This window comes from Talpa europaea (genome assembly GCF_964194135.1).
Source record: "Talpa europaea genome assembly, chromosome: 15".
Lineage (NCBI taxonomy): Eukaryota > Metazoa > Chordata > Mammalia > Eulipotyphla > Talpidae > Talpa > Talpa europaea.
Window position 1 is genome coordinate 81,595,816 of NC_140083.1, and position 18,017 is coordinate 81,613,832.

Consider the following 18,017-nt stretch of genomic DNA (forward strand, 5'->3'; position numbering starts at 1 on the left):
GACAGCGTAGAGGTAACACTAGGAATAATGTGTAGGGCACATTTGAGAACCCTAAAGAGAGTTGACTTAAATGGAGGTGACAAAGACATAGAAGTTTCCAGAAAGCTGAGAAACATCAATTTGCATAATACTGGCTCCCTCAAGGTTCTCCCTCAGACTTTCTTCCCAACTCTGTTGGCATCAATATTATGAGAATACACAACTCTCCTGGATAATCATCTATCCATAAGCTGATTGACAACTTATTTTTTGTTTTATTTTAAATTTCCATTTCTACTATTTCTTGGAAAGAAATGCAAGTCTTTTGAGGGTGTCATGGAAAGACTGCTTTACTTGTTTATTTCTCAGGGAGTAAATGAAGGGATTCATTAACGGAGCAACAGATATAGTCAGCAGAGAAACTGCCTTATTAATGGCCACTTCGTCCTTAGCTGAGGGTTTGATATACATAAAAATGCAGCTGCCATACGAGATGGAGACCACGATCATGTGGGAAGAACAGGTAGAAAAGGCTTTTTTCCTTTGCTGCACAGAAGGCAACCTCAGGATCATCCTAATGATGTACACATAGGACAGACCCACACAGAACAGGGTCATTATGAGGGTCAACACAGCACTGACTATAACCAGCTGCTCTATCAACCATGTATCTGAACAGGAATTCTTCAGTAAGGGGGAAGCATCACAGTAATAATCTTCAATACTGGAGTCACAGAATTCCAGAAAGAGAGCCGGAATGAGGGGTGGGAGGACAATCAGGAAGCCACATACCCAGCAGCCGACTATGAGAATCCTGCAGACCCTGCTGTTCATGATGGTCACGTAATGCAAGGGCTTGCAGATGGCCACGTAGCGGTCGTACGACATCACCGCCAGCAGGAAAAACTCTGTGGCTCCAAACAGGACGACAAAAAAGATCTGGGTAAAGCAGGCTTTGATGGTCATGGCCTTGTCCCCACTTGCTATCATGTACAGGTAGACAGGGACACAGGCACTAGTGAATGAGACTTCCAAGAAAGAGAAATTTTGCAGAAAGAAGTACATAGCAGTTTTTAAATGCGCATCCACGAAGACGAGAACAATGATGGTCACATTCCCCATCACGCTCAACACGTATGTGATAAACAGAAAGACAAAAGCCAAAATCTCTAGCTGTGGGTCACTGGTCAACCCCAGGATGATGAACGTTGTTATTGCTGAATGGTTTCTCATCACTGCTTTCATACTCTTGCCCAATCTTCACAGAAATGCCACAGAAAATTCATCTGAGGAGCAATGTCAAAATATGACAGAATCAGTCTCTCCCTACACCAAGCAAATCCAGTCACACACATGTCTTTCCTTAACTAGATGCACTGGGATGTGATGGGGTAATTCACTCAACACCACTGAGATGTGCTGCAGGGATACTAAGTTCATGGACAGTTTCTCTTGAAAATTACTGCTACTGAAATTGTGACAACATGCCAGGATCTCCAGATTCACAGCACCATTTCCAATTCATTGTTTTCAAATTCATACTTTGGTTGTGAATTCCTACTGGACAGGAGTGAGTCCTTTGGCTCTGTGCTTTCCAGATCATAGTCTCTTAATCAAAAAATGTTGGGGAGCCTTTTCTGTTATTTTTTTAAATATCCTTATATTTTCACAGTATAGGATGTCTCCCCTCAAGTCCGTCACCAGAGTTGTCTCACCACCAAGTTGCCCAGAGTCTCCACCACACTCCACCACGTTCCCTCCACACCTGTTCTTACTCTCCCCTCTTCCTCCACAGTCACAAAAGTTTTGTACTCAAAAGCTCAATCCTAACATTCCTTTGCTCCTATTATGGTGCTTCATACAGTGCATGTGAATGGAGGAAGGTGGTTATGTCTCATCAGACTCTCCAGAGAGCTCCCTCCCCAGTGACCTAGACTTTATTTCATATATAAAGGCCAAGTCACATGTTTCAAAAAGAAAGAAGCCTTTGATCACCCTTTCGTCTGGCTCTCTTTAGTTCACTTATTATTCCCCTGTTTCCAACTCTGTCCTCAGCAGACAGCCTTGATGCAGGATTAATTTAATCTCATTTGTAAACCATGGGTTAAAAAATAAAAATAGTGGAGGACATTCAGACACACTGCAGCTTTCCTTTGATCATAATCACAGAAGTATAATCCATGTTTCAGTCATGGAGAGTTAAGTGTAAGTGTACATGGAACTTGGATGTGTTTGTCTGGAAACAAATCATACCTCTGTCATGTACAAGCAAATCCTTTAATCTCTCTGGGCTCCCAGTTTCCTGTTCTGTAAAATGGGGGTCACAGAAATACTACGTTGCAAGGTTGCCAGGAAGTTCAAATGAAATAAACTATGTAGCATACTTATTACACTTACCACATATTACTATTATACACATATTTGCTATGATTTTTCTTATTTTCTGAAGCCAGTCTCTTCTCATCTCAAGGAGGCTCCTAACTCTACAGAAAGTATCTCACCCTCCACACCTCACTCTGTCTTTCTTGCATAGGCAAGGTCTTCCACGTTTCTAGACCGAGTCCATCAGAAACATTCTCTCGTGTTTTTTTTAATAAAAGGATAAACATGCTATTAGGAAGTGACTCATCTACCAGTATCTCCTTTACATAGGTTTGACTTAGAAACACATGAATCTATGTATTCAAAAATAAAAGGTCATATCCACCAAGCAGATAATTGACCTCTTGACACAATTTCTACCTGCTCAGTGTATCTTCAAAGTGATGTGAACACTAATACTCAAGTACCTGGTACCTTGGGGTCTGCGCAATAGCAACACAATAGCTGTTCTTCAAATAACCTAATGAATGACATTCAGGTATTCAACTCTTTGCTGTCTTCATTCAGTGATGCAGCCGGCAGTGCCCACACAGTGCTACTAGGGACATGGATATTGGCCACTTGAGATGCAGCTGGTCCATATTGAGATGTGTAATACTCTGAAATACACTTCATTTTCAAAACTTGGGAGACAATTACATGATGAAGTTATCACCTATAATTTCATACTAAAAACATGTTCAAGTATATGTTAGTGTTTTGCATCTATGGAATTAAATAAAATATTCTATTAAGATCCTCTGTTTCTTTTCACCATTTCTGTGCAAGATCACAGATATCTGAAACTGCAAGTGCATTTACACTATATTTCTATGGGACCATACTCTTCTAGGTCTTGAAGCTCTTTAATATAAGGAAATAAAAGGCCAGCTGGAATTGAAATATGAAGGCAGTTTCTCGAGGGTGTTACCCTCCCAACATCTTCCAGATTGCCCCGGGCCTAATTAAAGTGCATCTTAAAGAGTCAAACCTGACTCTGCTTTATTGGCATTCAGTGTGACAGGTGGACTGAACTCCAGTCTCCCGATTAAATATTGAAAGAGAGAGATTATTTGCCGATAGCAACTGTGATAGATGGGATGTAAGTAGATAGATACTTAATAAATAAATGAGAGGAACAGACAGAAAAAAGGAGGGAAGGAAAGATAGATTAGTGAATATTTATCTTTGTGTTAATCAAAACTTTCTACATGGGGTTGCAACAACTTAATAATCAACAAAATTAGTTCTCCCACATTTTGGATCTATAAATAGGCTTGTGTGCTCTATAAATGATCTGAGAAGTGACTGACTCAATAAACTATCAAAACAACATTAAAATCGAGAATTCGTGTTTCACTGGACTAAAACAATCACAAATACCTTCTCTATAAATGACATAAAAACATCCCGACTAGGAAACATTCTAGTGCTTACCTCTAATAGTCTCTATTGTGTCACCTGGAAACCATATTCAAAGGACCTTACAAATGGACCTCACAGTGAACAAAACTATCTAAAAGCAAAATCATCTAAGAGCATTTCCAACCCCTAACCCCTGAGAACGCATGCTCATCACATGTACACATAAATGGCCTCTGAATTTAGAAGAAATACCAATCTTATGTAAAATTAATATGTCCATATAAAACCACTGCCAACTGACACTCATTGTATTATATCACACACTCTCCCAAGCTTAATTTTAGAATATAACAAAAACAAATTCATTTGAGTGTCCACAAGTTTCACAATGATAGCAGTATTTTTGCGATTTGCATGACTCTAAGGATCTCCAGAAATACCTAATAATTGTTTAGGCTAATTGAAGGCATTTGTGTATTTTAGAATAATACACCAAGAATTATTACGCATGGCTGAAATTAAGCTTAATGAACTAGACATACTTAATGCAATTGAAAAAAAAAAGGAAATTTATCCATGTGCTCTGGGCAGCTGAAAGGCAGACAAAAGTTCAGAGGGCAGGAGTAGTGAAGAAGCTTCTCTGACTCTGCAAAAGTGGGTCTTCTGATTTTCTCTGCACAGACTTTTTACACTCGTAACTGTTTCCCTTATTTGCAACAGGTGTGCAGAAGACAACAGAATAGAAAAGTCCTTGGAGCCATTGATCCAAAAGTCTCTAATGAACTTAAAATGTAATTTAGTTTGCCAAAAAAAAAAAAAAAAATGCAAAGCAAGCCCCAACAGGGACAATGTCCTCAGAGAGAAAAAGATGCAATGATAGCAACAAATTTAGCCCACAATGGGGACTACACCTGAGGGGGCCGGGGAAGCAAACATTGTTTGAAAATGAACAATGATGTAAAAACTATATTAACAAAAGATTCAGTCCAAGTGTAAAAAATAAGATTTCAAAAATAATTCAGTAATCCATTCTTAATAACTAGTTCACACATTGTTTATGCAATGCAATGAGTAAGAAGTCAGGCTTCTGGTTTAAATTACAATAATATTAAAAAAAATAATAAAAAAAAATAAATTACAATAATATTTATTACAGAAAATTTTAATACATAAAAATAGATATGAAAATGGGGAGAAAAATCAAAAAATTATATCATCCAGAAATAAGCAATATTATTTTTTGTTTGGACTTTCAAATATTGCTGATATTTGCAATTTATTATGAAGGATACCTCAGGAACATAGATGATAGGACAAATTATAGGTGTAATAAGCACAGAGTTTCTTTGCCTTCTACCCACAAACCTAGCACCTCTATGTTTTCACCAACCTAGAAAAATTAAAATTTATACCCCTAAATATCTCCAAATCACTCCCATTTTGATTACATCCAGGGAATCACCAACCTTTCACTCCTCATGGTGAGACATCTTGGAATTATCACTGACCCTTCCCTGCATCACCCACCTCTATTGTCTCTACCTTCAAAATCTCTCTAAGATGTACTTTACCTACTTGTCACAAAGTTCATATCAAATAGGCAAGTTTCTCCATGACACAGAGACGACAGGCATACCAAAAGGGCAGGTTTATTGTAAACGGGAGAGAAGAATGAAGGACACTTGCACAGACACAAGCAGGCAGAAAGGGCTTCTGGAAAGGGGCAGGTTTGCTAAGAGAGAGTCCTGCATGGTCACTGTCAGGCAGCCTGAGGAGCTGCCTCTGGTGAGGGGGTCAGTGAAGAGAAGCCCAGACAGGGTACAGGTCACAGGAAGGCAGGAAGGCTGCTGCCCTGCAGAGGACAGAGAGTTGGTGAAAAGGAGGCACCTGCACAGGCCCAGGTGGGCAGAGGACTGCATACCTGTGCCACTGCAGAGATTGCACTGATAGGGACCTATTCTCTGTGGGAGGGGCTCAAGCCTTCCTGGAGTGGTTTGTTTGCTGTTGACTTTGAATAAACTATGTAGAATTTGAAAGGGCCCAGATTTCTACAATGACCCCCAATCTCCATATCTTCACCTTCAGGTCTGCACTGCTGACACCCTCTACAGCATGTGATGCCTGCTGGGATCTGTGCTTTGTGATCTGGGCATTGGCCCTGACGGATCTTAGTTCCTAAAGCTGGTTAATGGCTCTTAATCCCTTCTACCTCCACCTCCACCTCCAGCTCTTGGCTTTGTGAGCCAGATTTCTGGTCTTGGGGTGCCTCCTCCAGTTTCTATCCTTATCCTTCACCAACACCAACAGCCATAATGCAAGCAGGAACTCAAAAAACCCTTGAAACCTTCTGACCACCATGTGAACTAGCCTCAGCAAGCGCACTATGTAAAACACAAGGTCTTCTCTCTCCCAAAACCTTTACAGTAAATTTGCTCATGTTCACTCTCACCCTCACCCCAAAACAGAACTGCCTGCCCGACCACCAGTCAACTGAGAAAGTATGAACAAGGCAGTCAAAGAAAAGAGAAGAACCACTCCAGTGAGCCCAGCCCAATTTCCAACCCACAGTATCAGGAACTTAGTAAACGTGGTTATTTTAAGCAATTAAATGTTGAAAGTGGTTTATTACTCAATAAGAATTAACCAGTACACCAACAAAAGGTCAGCACATAATAGAACACAGCTATGTCCTCTTAAGGACCCAGGATTAAGAACTGAGGTTGGGGCCTCCCTGGTAGCCCAAGGGATTAAGTCTCAGCACTGTGAAGCTATCCCCAGCCACTGCAGCACGAGTTCTATCCCAGGCCAGGGAGCAGCCCACGTGGCACAGCAGACCTCTCCTGTTACCCCGCTGCTCCCCTCAGCAAAGTATTTCAGTAGATCCTCCTGTTCTGCTCCCCACTCTGTCTCTGGTGAGTCCTCTCACACCCCAAACCTCTGGCCTAACCCCAGTCCTTGTATGCATAATCTTTTAAAAAATAAAGCAATTTCACTTCCATGAATTTCATTTTCTCTAAACAAAAAAAAAAGATTTTGAAATTGACTTGAAAGTTGTGTTGAGTACTAGCAATACATTGTAAAATGTCAGGCACTTTAAAAACTGAAAACTACCCTTCTTAATCAAATTACAATCACTGCCTTATTTAATTGTAGACTATCATTCAAATCAGACTCTGAAAATACAATTTACTGGGGCTCAAATTATCTCTCATTCACTTTTTTTTTTTTCAAAGAGGCATGTATTATTTATTTATTATTTATTTCTTTGTTTGTTTGTTTATACAAGCACTGGGTACAGTCAGAAGCGCGGGAGGGTGAGAGAATTCACCAGAGCCAGAGCGGGGAGCAGAGCAGGCAGAGGGACCGAAGTACACTGCTGAGGGGAGCAGCGGGCGGCAGGAGAGGTCTGCGCGCCATGTGGGACCCTCCTCCGGTGGCTGGGGAGCAGCCGGGGATCGAACCGGCGCTGCAGAGGCCGCGGGAAGCTTCGCAACCCAGCGCTCAACCGCTGCGCCACCGGGGAGGCCCTCTCATTCACTTTTTATACCTAAATGGTGGAAAGGGTTCAGTTTTTAGTGAGCACTTTTTAAAATATACTATCCATGTAGACATAGCGAAAAAAACGCAAAATTCCATAGCTTGAAGATTCTTCATTCACCTCATGGCACCATTTAAGGCGTCTCTCAGATGTCCAAGATGGCATCTCAAAAACATTCAGAGAGGCAGCCAAGACTATAGGGTAAAGGAAAGAAGCTACTGATCTGAGTGGGAAAGTAAGCAAGGACGTACAAGTGTCTAATCCATCACATCCATGAAGCTGAAAATGCCCTCAAAAGCAAACACAGATGTTTATATACAATCAGTTTATTCTTCCACATTTCCACCATTTCCAGAATGCCAGTCCCTCGGGTCCACAGTGAATCGGTCACAATATGAAATCTTCAATCAATTATTTTGGTGTGTTACCTGATTTTGCTAGTACTTTTTTCAAAAAATTATAAACAAAAAGGCTATCAATGTCACTAAAGACTATTGGATTACATTGTCATTTATGTCAACTATTTTTGCAAATTTTTTTTAAGATTTATTTATTCATACAAAAACCAGGGTACAGGCCAGAGGTGGAGGAGGGTGAGAAGATTCACCAGAGACAGAGCGGGGAACAGAACAGGCACACACACTGAAAGCACTGCTGAGGGGAGCAGCGGGCAAGGCAGGAGAGGTCTGCTGTGCCATGTGGGTTTCTCTTCTGCCGGCTGGGATAGAACCTGCACTGCAGAGGCTGTGGCCAGCGCCACAGTGCAGAGCTCAACCCCCTGTGACACCAGGGAGGCCCTTTTTTGCAAATATTTTAATAAACTCAGATACAAGAGGTGAAGAATATTGTTATTCTATGCAAATACACAAGATGGGGTTGAAATTGAAGGCAGATTCATATTCCCTGAAAGCTCCGTGTGCTCATACTCTTGAAAATGAAAGCCCATTGAAAGAGGCTCTGTTGCAAGCAGGGGAAACCACTGACATGGACAGCGTAGAGGCAACACTAGGAATAATGGGTAGGGCACATTTGAGAACCCTAAAGAGAGTTGACTTAAATGGAGGTGACAAAGACATAGAAGTTTCCAGAAAGCTGAGAAACATCAATTTGCATAATACTGGCTCCCCCAAGGTTCTCCCTCAGACTTTCTTCCCAACTCTGTTGGCATCAATATTATGAGAATACACAACTCTCCTGGATAATTATCTATCCATAAGCTGACAACTTATTCTTTGTTTTATTTTAAATTTCCATTTCTACTATTTCTTGGAAAGAAATGCAAGTCTTTTGAGGGTATCACAGAAAGACTGCTTCACTTGTTTATTTCTCAGGGAGTAAATGAAGGGATTCATTAAGGGAGCAACAGATACAGTCAGCAGAGAAACGGCCTTATTAATGGTCACTTCATCCTTAGCTGAGGGTTTAATATACATAAAAATGCAGCTGCCATAGGAGATGGAGACCACGATCATGTGGGAAGAACAGGTAGAAAAGGCTTTTTTCCTTTGCTTCAGGGAAGGCAACCTCAGGATCATCCTAATGATGTATACATAGGACAGGCCCACACACAACAGGGTCATTATGAAGGTCAATACAGCACTGACAATAACCAGCTGCTCTATCAACCACGTGTCTGAGCAGGAATTCTTCAGTAGTGGGGAAGCATCACAGTAATAATCTTCAATAGTAGAGCCACAGAATTCCAGAAAGAGAGCCAGAATGAGGGGTGGGAGGACGATCAGGAAGCCACACACCCAGCAGCAGACTATGAGAATCCTGCAGACCCTGCTGTTCATGATGGTCACGTAATGCAGAGGTTTGCAGATGGCCACGTAGCGGTCATACGACATCACGGCCAACAGGAAAAACTCTGTGGCTCCAAACAGGACAACAAAAAAGATCTGGGTAAAGCAGGCTTTGATGGTCATGGTCTTGTCCCCACTTGCTATCATGTACAGGTAGACAGGGACACAGGCACTAGTGAATGAGACTTCCAAGAAAGAGAAATTTTGCAGAAAGAAGTACATAGCGGTTTTTAAATGCGCATCCACGAAGACGAGAACAATGATGGTCAGGTTCCCCATCACGCTCAACACGTATGTGATAAACAGAAAGACAAAAGCCAAAATCTCTAGCTGTGGGTCACTGGTCAACCCCAGGATGATGAACGTTGTTATTGCTGAATGGTTTCTCATCACTGCTTTCATACTCTTGCCCAATCTTCACAGAAATGCCACAGAAAATGCATCTGAGGAGCAATGTCAAAATATGACAGAATCAGTCTCTCCCTACACCAAGCAAATCCAGTCACACACATGTCTTTCCTTAACTAGATGCACTGGGATGTGATGGGGTAATTCCCTCAACACCACTGAGATGTGCTGCAGGGATACTAAGTTTATGGACAGTTTCCTTGAAAATTACTGCTACTGAAATTGTTACAACATGCCAGGATCTCCAGATTCACAGCACGATTTCAAATTCATTGTTTTCAAATTCATACTTTGGTTGTGAATTCCTACTGGACAGGAGTGAGTCCTTTGGCTCTGTACTTTCCAGATCATAGTCTCTTAATTAAAAAATGTTGGGTAGACTTTTCTGTTGTTTTTTAAAATATCCTTATATTTTCACAGTATAGGATGTCTCCCCTCAAGTCCGTCACCAGAGTTGTCTCACCACCAAGTTGCCCAGAGTCTCCACCACACTCCACCACGCTCCCTCCACACCTGTTCTTACTCTCCCCTCTTCCTCCACAGTCACAAAAGTTTTGTACTCAAAAGCTCAATCCTAACATTCCTTTGCTCCTATTATGGTGCTTCATACAGTGCATGTGAATGGAGGAAGGTGGTTATGTCTCATCAGACTCTCCAGATAGCTCCCTCCCCAGTGACCTAGACTTTATTTCATATATAAAGGCCAAGTCACATGTTTCAAAAAGAAAGAAGCCTTTGATCACCACTTCGTCTGGCTCTCTTTAGTTCACTTATTATTCCCCTGTTTCCAACTCTGTCCTCAGCAGACAGCCTTGATGCAGGATTAATTGAATCTCATTTGTAAACCACGGGTTAGAAAGTACCAAGAGTTGGAGGACACTCAGACACACTGTGGTTTTCCTTTATGATGGTTACAGAAGTATAATCCATGTTTCAGTCATGGAGAGTTAAGGGTACATGGAACTTAGAAGTATTTGTCTGGAAACAAATCATACCTCTGTCATGTACAAGCAAATCCTTTAATCTTCTGGGCTCCCAGCTTCCTGTTCTGTAAAATGGGGTTCACAGAAATACTACGTTGCAAGGTTGCCAGGAAGTTCAAATGAAATAAACTATGTAGCATACTTATAACACTTACCACATATTACTATTATACACATATTTGCTATGATTTTTCTTATTTTCTGAAGCCAGTCTCTTCTCATGTCAAGGAGGCTCCTAACTCTGCAGAAAGTATCTCACCCTCCACACCTCACTCTGTCTTTCTTGCATAGGCAAGGTCTTCCACGTTTCTAGACCGAGTCCATCAGAAAACATTATTAAAGGGTGTTTCCCTTTAATAAAAGGATAAACATGCTATTAAGAAGTGACTCATCTACCAGTATACCCTTTACATAGGTTTGACCCTAGGACATGAATCTATCAGTTCAAAAATTAAAGGTCATATCCACCAAGCAGATAATTGACCTCTTGACACAGTTTCCACCTGCTCAATTTATCTTCAAAGTGATGTACCTGGTAACTCTCAGGGTCTGCACAATAGCAACACAATAGTTGTTCTTCAAATAACCTAATGAATGACATTCAGGTATTCAACTCTTTGCTGTTTTTATTCAGTGATCCAGCCACCAGTGCCCACACAGAGCTACTAGCGACATGGATATTGGCCACTTGAGATGCGGCTGGTCCATATTGAGATGTGTAATACTCTGAAATACACTTCATTTTCAAGACTTGGAAGACAATTACATGATGAAGTCATCACCTATAATTTCATACTGAAAACATGTTCAAGTATATGTTAGTATTTTGTATCTATGGAGTTAAATTAAATATTCTATTAAAATTAAGATCACCTGTTTCCTTTTATTATTTCTGTGCAAGATCACAGATTTCTGAAACTGCAAATGCCTTTACACTATATTTCTACGGGATCAAACTCTTCTAGGTCTTGAAGCTCTTTAATATAAGGAAATAAAAAGCCAGCTGGAAATGAAATGCGAAGGCGGTTTCTTGAAGGTTAACACCTCTCAACATCTTCCAGATTGCTGGCTGCCTGATTCCAGAGCACCTTAAAGAGTCAATTCCTGTCTCTGCTTTATTGGCATTGACTGGTGAGAGCTGGAATGAACTCCAGTCTCCCGATTATAACACTGGAACAGGGAGAATATTTTCAGAAAATATATTTGCCAATGGTAATTGAGAGAGCTGGGATATAAGTAGATAAGATACTTAATAGACAATGAGAGGGATTGTTGTTTCGGGCAACACCACACTGATAAAGAAACAGGAGTCTTGGTGCAGGCTACGTAATGCAGGATGCTGCTGAAGAGCAAGATCCTGGCCTTTTTATTGAAAGAAGGATTAGACAGCATCCGTAGTGAGGGGAAGGAGGAAAAAAAGGAAAAGGGAAGAAAGTAGCTAGAAAATGTGCTGACATCTAGATTATCAGGGATCGTGAGTTGGCTCTCCAGGCACTTCTCATCTGCTTGATGACTCGGCATTGCCACTGAGATCAAGCCCTAGTTCTCCAGCCATGATTTCAATCTTATCCACAAGGTGTTCCACTGATCAGCTTCTGGGGTCCCTTCTTATCCGTCAAGTCCTTGGTCCCTCGGGCATTCCCGGTCCTAACTCCTGATGCAAAGCCTTCCCAGCATGATCCAGCTTTGTGCTCTTGATTGATTTGAGAGGCACCTTGCAGGGTTGGGCTCCTGTACCTGACTGACCTTGCTGAGGATTTAGAACTGTAGGTAACAAAACGGTGCCGAACAGGCGGCTTAGGATTAGCGGAACCACAAGAGATAGAGAAAAGGAGGGAAGGAAAGAAAGATCAGTAAAGTTTTATCCTTGTGTTCATCAAACCACCCTCCATGGATTGCACCAATTTAATAATCAACAAAATTAGTTCTGCCACATTTTCAATCTATAAATAGGCATTGTGTGCTCTATAAATAACCTGAGCAGTGACCGACTCTCAACAAACTATGAGAACAAACAATATTAAAGTCTAGAATTCATACGCTTCACTGGAATAAAACATAATCACAAATACCTTCTCTATAAATTGCGTATTGAAACATACCTGACTTGAAAACATTCTAGTGCTTACCTTTAATAGTCTCTATTGTGTCACCTGGAAACCATACTCAAATGACCTCACAAGTGGACCTCACAGTGAACAAAACCATCTAAAAGCAAGATCATAGATTATCTAAGAGCATTTCAAACCCCTTATCCCTGAGAACATATACTCATCACAGGTACCTGGCTTCTGAATTTAGAAGAAATACCAATCTAATTTAAAATTAAGAAATACTTCCATGTACTCTGGGTAGCTGAAGGGAAGACAAAAGTTCAGAGGGCAGGAGTAGTGCAGAAGCTTCTCTGACTCTGCAAAAGTGGGTGTTCTGATTTTCTCTGCACAGACTTTTTACACTCGTGACTCTACTTCCCTTATCTGCAACAGGTGTGCAGAAGACAACAGAGTAAAAAAGTCCTTGGAGCCATTGATTCAAAAGTCTCTAATGAACTAAAATGTAATTTAGTTTGCCAAAAAAAAAAAAAAAATGCAAAGCAAGCCCCAATAGGGACAATGTCCTCAGAGAGAAAAAGGTGCAATGATAGCACAAATTTAGCCCACTATGGGGACTATACCTGAGGGGGGCGGGGAAGCAAACATTGTTTAAAAATGAACAATGATGTAAAAAATGTATTAAAAAAAGAGATTAATCCAAGTGTAGAAAGATAAGATTTCAAAAATAAATCAGTAATCCATTCTTAATAACTAGTTCACACATTGTTTATGGAATGCAATGAGTAGGAGATTGGCCTAATTTAAATTACGCATAATATTTAATACAGAAAATTTTAATACATAAAAATAGATGTGAAAATGGGGGAAAACCATAGAAATTATATCATCCAGAAATAAACATTATTTTATTGTTTGGCCTTTCAAATATTGCTGATATTTGCAGTTTATTAGGAAGGCAACCACTCAGGAACATAGATGATAGCACAAGTTATGGGTATAATAAGCACAGAGTTTCTTTGCCTTCTGCCAACACACCCAGCACCTCTATGAGTTCACCAATGTAGAAAAATTAAAATTTTGTTCCTCCAAGTATCTCCAAATCACTCCCATTTACATTACATCCGGGGCATCGCCAACCTTTCCCTCTTCATGGTGAGACATCTTGGAATTATCACTGACCCTTCCCTGCATCACCCACCTCTATTGTCTCTTCCCTCAAAATCCCCTCAGATGTACTCGACCTACTTGTCACAAAGTTCGCGTCAAATACGACGACTATCAAACTACAAGAAACAGTGGAACATGTTTTGCCCCCCTACAGTCACTGCCTGGGAAGAGCCCTCCCACCAACTCTGGGCTCAGCCATGTGGCTCACTGCCAACAAAGTGCCCATGATATTGTTTTTGGAATTGTTGGGATCAGAGAGTGGGGTCCTCAGGTGCACTCTGGGAAAGGTTTCCCCAGTGCTCCCCTGTCACCAACACCGGCGAGTTCCCAGGCAACTTTCTCCATGACACAGAGACGACAGTCATACCCAAAAGGGCAGTGTAGGGGCAGGAATGGGTACAGGGCAGGCTCTCTGTGACCCGAGCAGATGGGGTAAAGGAGGGGTCCTGGATCCCTGGGTGGCTTTTGCAGGGTTTTACTAGGATTTACCAGGTACACGGCAGGCAGGGGTCTTGGGGGGCCGGGAGGCTGGCAGGCCTCCCAGCCCCCAGCAAGTCTTCACCCTACCTGGGCTCTCCGGCGTTCTCAGGTGGCCTTGTTCTCTGCTGCTCTCGTGGTTCCCTGCTCTCTGCTCCTTCATTCGTTCTACTGGCGTCCCCGTGACAACACCCTTATAAGCCCAGTCTCTCAGCCCAGGTGAAGCCCATCCACATATGCCCACACCCTATTCCAGGCGCCCGCCATCAGGCATGCATTCAGGACCATAGAGATCCCTCATCAATCCTAATGGCGGGAGGGCAGAAAAGCCTGATATCATTTACTTACCCTGCAGGCAGGTTTATTGTAAACGGGACAGGAGAATGCAGGACACTCACACAGACACAAGTGGGCAGAAAGGGCTGCCCCGAAGAAAGGACAGGTGTGCTAAGAGGCTGCACAGTCACGAGTGGGCAGCCTTGGGGGACAGCATGGCCTCTGCTGCTTTGCAAAGGGAGCCGGTCACAGGCAGGACACACAGGGAGCAGCTGCCCCCAGGCCAGTGCAGGAACTGCCCTGACAGTCTTCTCTTTGGGGGGGGGGGGGCCCATTTCCTTGTGGAGTTGTTAACTTTTGTTAACCTAACTACTTCTACAGTGTGACTAGGTTGCTTTGCAAGGGCCAGGAATGGCCTCCAGTCTGCACCTGGTGGTGCCCTCTGTAGCCGTCTGCTGCTTGCTACAGCAGGTGGGGCCTAAGGCCTTTTCACTCCTATAGCTGATTTAACTGTATTAATCACCTCCACGCCCCACCTCCAGCTCGTGGCTAGTGTGAGCCAGGTTTCTGGTCTTAGGGTGACTCCTGTCCAGATTTTCTACTCTTAATCTCCATCATGAGGGACAGAATTTTTACCCAAATAATTTGATGTTTATTTGATCAGGTTAAGAAGGAGAACCTGGCCTCATCTACGGTCACAGGCAGATAGCCAGGAAGAAGTTCTACACATGAGGCATGCCAGGCAGACGTATTTACTTTTCTTCTGGGGCATTTAGTGCCCTCCTCATAGGTAATCTGGCCCCTGAAGTAAGATTCAGATGGGGAGGTTGTCCTGATAGGTTTTGAATGTCTTATCCGAAGGATCCCCACTTGAATATTGTCTGTGTGAAGGAGTGTTGTGCAGCCACCCCCCGCCAGGCGGGTCACCATCGGTTCTGACAGCTGACAAGAGAACTTTGGAGGCCTTGGCCTCATCGGCACAGGTTTGACTAGTAGGCAGGGAAAGCAACTTGAGACCCTCACCCAGGGTGACGCCGCCTGTTTAATCCCCTCCCTCTAGGCACAGGTGAGCCCATCCTGCTCCAGGCGTCCATGGTCAGGCACGAGTGCCCCCGCCCACGCCTTCCGCTTAACGTGATTATGACCACACAGTGACCACAGAGGCTAGTGCTGTAAAAAGCCTGATTAACTCATTCACCCTGCACGAGGTCTTAAAGTTTTCCAGAAAACTCGGAAGCAGCTGGTGTCCTCAAGTTACCACACTCTTGTTACAAGCATTTCTGGGTCTCTGTTGCCAGAGAATAAAATCCTCAGATGATGATGATCTACAAGAGAGAAATCCAGGCTGTCTAGTCTGAGTGTTTACTTCTCAGAAACTATGGAAAGTATGGAAACCCGTCAGGCAGGAGGAGGATGTATTGGTGTCACCTCTCAGCCTGTATCAGTCACAACTGAATGTATCCCTTTCCTTTCTCCAGACCCAGGAGACACACAATTTATGGGCCATTTCCAGAGCAGGCAAGTGTGATTCTGGCCACAATGGGCTGTTTCATCTCGAGCTCTACAATATTCACATATTCATTCAATCTTCCACTTCACGGGGATTAGCACGTGAAGGTCATTCCCACGTGGAGTGAGGACTGGAGTGTGGATTGAGGAGCGGGGTTAGGATGGGAATTCACGCTTCTTGAGAAGAAACGAAGCCAGGCTGAGGAAATTTAGGGAAAGGGCTCCCTCTCGTGGGACCCTCTGTTGTTACAATGGGCGACACAACACACATCAAGCTCAGCAACTGAATTCTCAGTGAAGTCACCCCTGGTCCAGAAATAATCTAAGCAAACACCCCCCTCTAGTGGGAATTTTGGTTTGATTTTGTTTAGTTTTGTTTCAGAAAATGTTGAGCCCTGAAAGGGAGCACCCACAGACGAGAGAACTCTGCTGAGACGCAATTCCCAGAAGGAGTCTTAAGCACTCTCTGTTAAAATTAAAAAGACTAAAGTCAAATCCTGAAAGAAAATAATCATAATTGACTACAACTTTGTTCTTGTCTCATGTTCCCCCCACCACCCCCCCCCCCCGCCAAGTAGGAAAAACAGTAATGTGGAGTTTTCTTTTCCTCCCTGGAGGGTAGTAAAATGTACCAGGTTTTTCCACCCTTCCACCATTAGAGTTGATGGATCCCTGCGGTCCTGAGTGCATGCCCGCTGGCGGCACCTGGAGCAGGGTGTGGGCATGCGTAGGTGGGTGCACCTGGGCTGAGAGCCTGGGCTTATAAGGGCAGCGTCACAGGGACACCAGCAGAGCAAAAGAGACCAGAAGGAGAACGAGAGCAGCACCAGCAGAGCAGCAGAGACCACGAGATCACGCCAGAGAGCCCAGAAAGAGTGAAGATTTGCTGGGAGGCCTGCCAGCCTCCCGGACCCCTGGCACCCTGCCTGCTGTGTACTTGGTAAATGCAATAACACTCTGAAAAAGCCACCAAGGGCTCCAGGACTCTCCTTTACCCATCTGCCCGGATCATAGAGACCCTGCTCTGTGCCTTCCTGTCACTACACTCCCTAAATAGTAGGAGGTGTCATGGCTGTCTCTGAGGTGAGCTTGAGAGTGGAACTAAGGGGATGAAGGGCCTCTCTGGTGGCGCAAGTGTTTAAGACACAGCCTGTGGGACTGTCCGCAGCCACTGTTGTGTGAGTTCAATCCCCAGCCAGGGAGCTACCCACAGGGCACAGCAGCCCTCTCCTGTCTCCCCACTGCTCCCCTCAGCAGTGTATTTCAGTCAGTCCACCAGTTCAGTCCACTCTGTCTCTGGTGAATCCTTTCACCCCTCCACACTCTAGCCAGCACCCCAGCTCTTGTATGCATAAATAAATCTTCCCAAAAAATAAGAAGAGAAGAAAAAGAAAATGCTGGCCAGGATGTGCAGCTCTCTGCTTGCATGGTACCATGGTTTCTACTGAACTTGTATCACTTTCACACCATCTTAAAATTAAATAATTATAAGGCAAACCATCGTAAGTCAGAGACCATCTGAATTATCTCAAGGTCGTGCCCTTGGGCCTGTGTCCCTATGTTAGTGTGCAGAATGAGGGACACCCCAGGACCCCCAAACTTGCACACCCTAAATGGGTTCCGCCACCCACCACGTAAAGACAGCATACTCTTAGTGTGCAAGACCTTTACCAGGATAGCTGCATAACGAGAGAAGAAAGGATAATTTCCTTATGAAACACCCGAAGTTACCCATCCCCTGGGGGTAAATGCCAGCCAAACAGAGTTGCTCCAAAGCAAGGCTGCTAAGGCCTGACAGCTTTCCACAAGTCTAAGGCACCTTCTGGTGGGGAATCGTAGGCAAGTGGAAGAAGGGACCAGGCAAATTTGGGGTGAAAGGAGCAAGATCAAAACACAAATCAAGGTAACAGCTGCCACTGTCAACCTCCCCACAGGTCTCTCACCCACAACTCTTCTAAGTGTCTCCTTCCATTGCCCCCAAAGCTCAAAGCCGAGAATCGAGCACATCCTCCTTCATGTCTCTGCTCCAAATGTCTCCACCAAGTCTCTTCCTCAGGGGTCCTGTCCCTCAGCTCCACCCTTCCTCAGGTGGTAC

At 43.4% G+C, this 18,017-nt stretch overlaps 2 protein-coding genes across 2 annotated transcripts; both read right to left on the bottom strand.

Moving 5' to 3' along the window:
- Positions 1 to 276: 276 nt before the first annotated feature.
- LOC311184952 (olfactory receptor 6C2-like) lies at positions 277 to 1,224 on the bottom strand (the record flags this gene model as incomplete). Its single annotated transcript, XM_084255287.1, has 1 exon — positions 277 to 1,224. One exon carries the CDS (start codon positions 1,222 to 1,224, stop codon positions 277 to 279), a length of 948 nt encoding a protein of 315 aa, XP_084111413.1.
- Positions 1,225 to 8,502: 7,278 nt separating this feature from the next.
- Positions 8,503 to 9,450, bottom strand: LOC311184953 (olfactory receptor 6C2-like; the record flags this gene model as incomplete). Its single annotated transcript, XM_084255288.1, has 1 exon — positions 8,503 to 9,450. The coding sequence occupies one exon, from the start codon at positions 9,448 to 9,450 to the stop codon at positions 8,503 to 8,505; it is 948 nt and encodes a 315-aa protein (XP_084111414.1).
- Between the last annotated feature and the right edge of the window lie 8,567 nt (positions 9,451 to 18,017).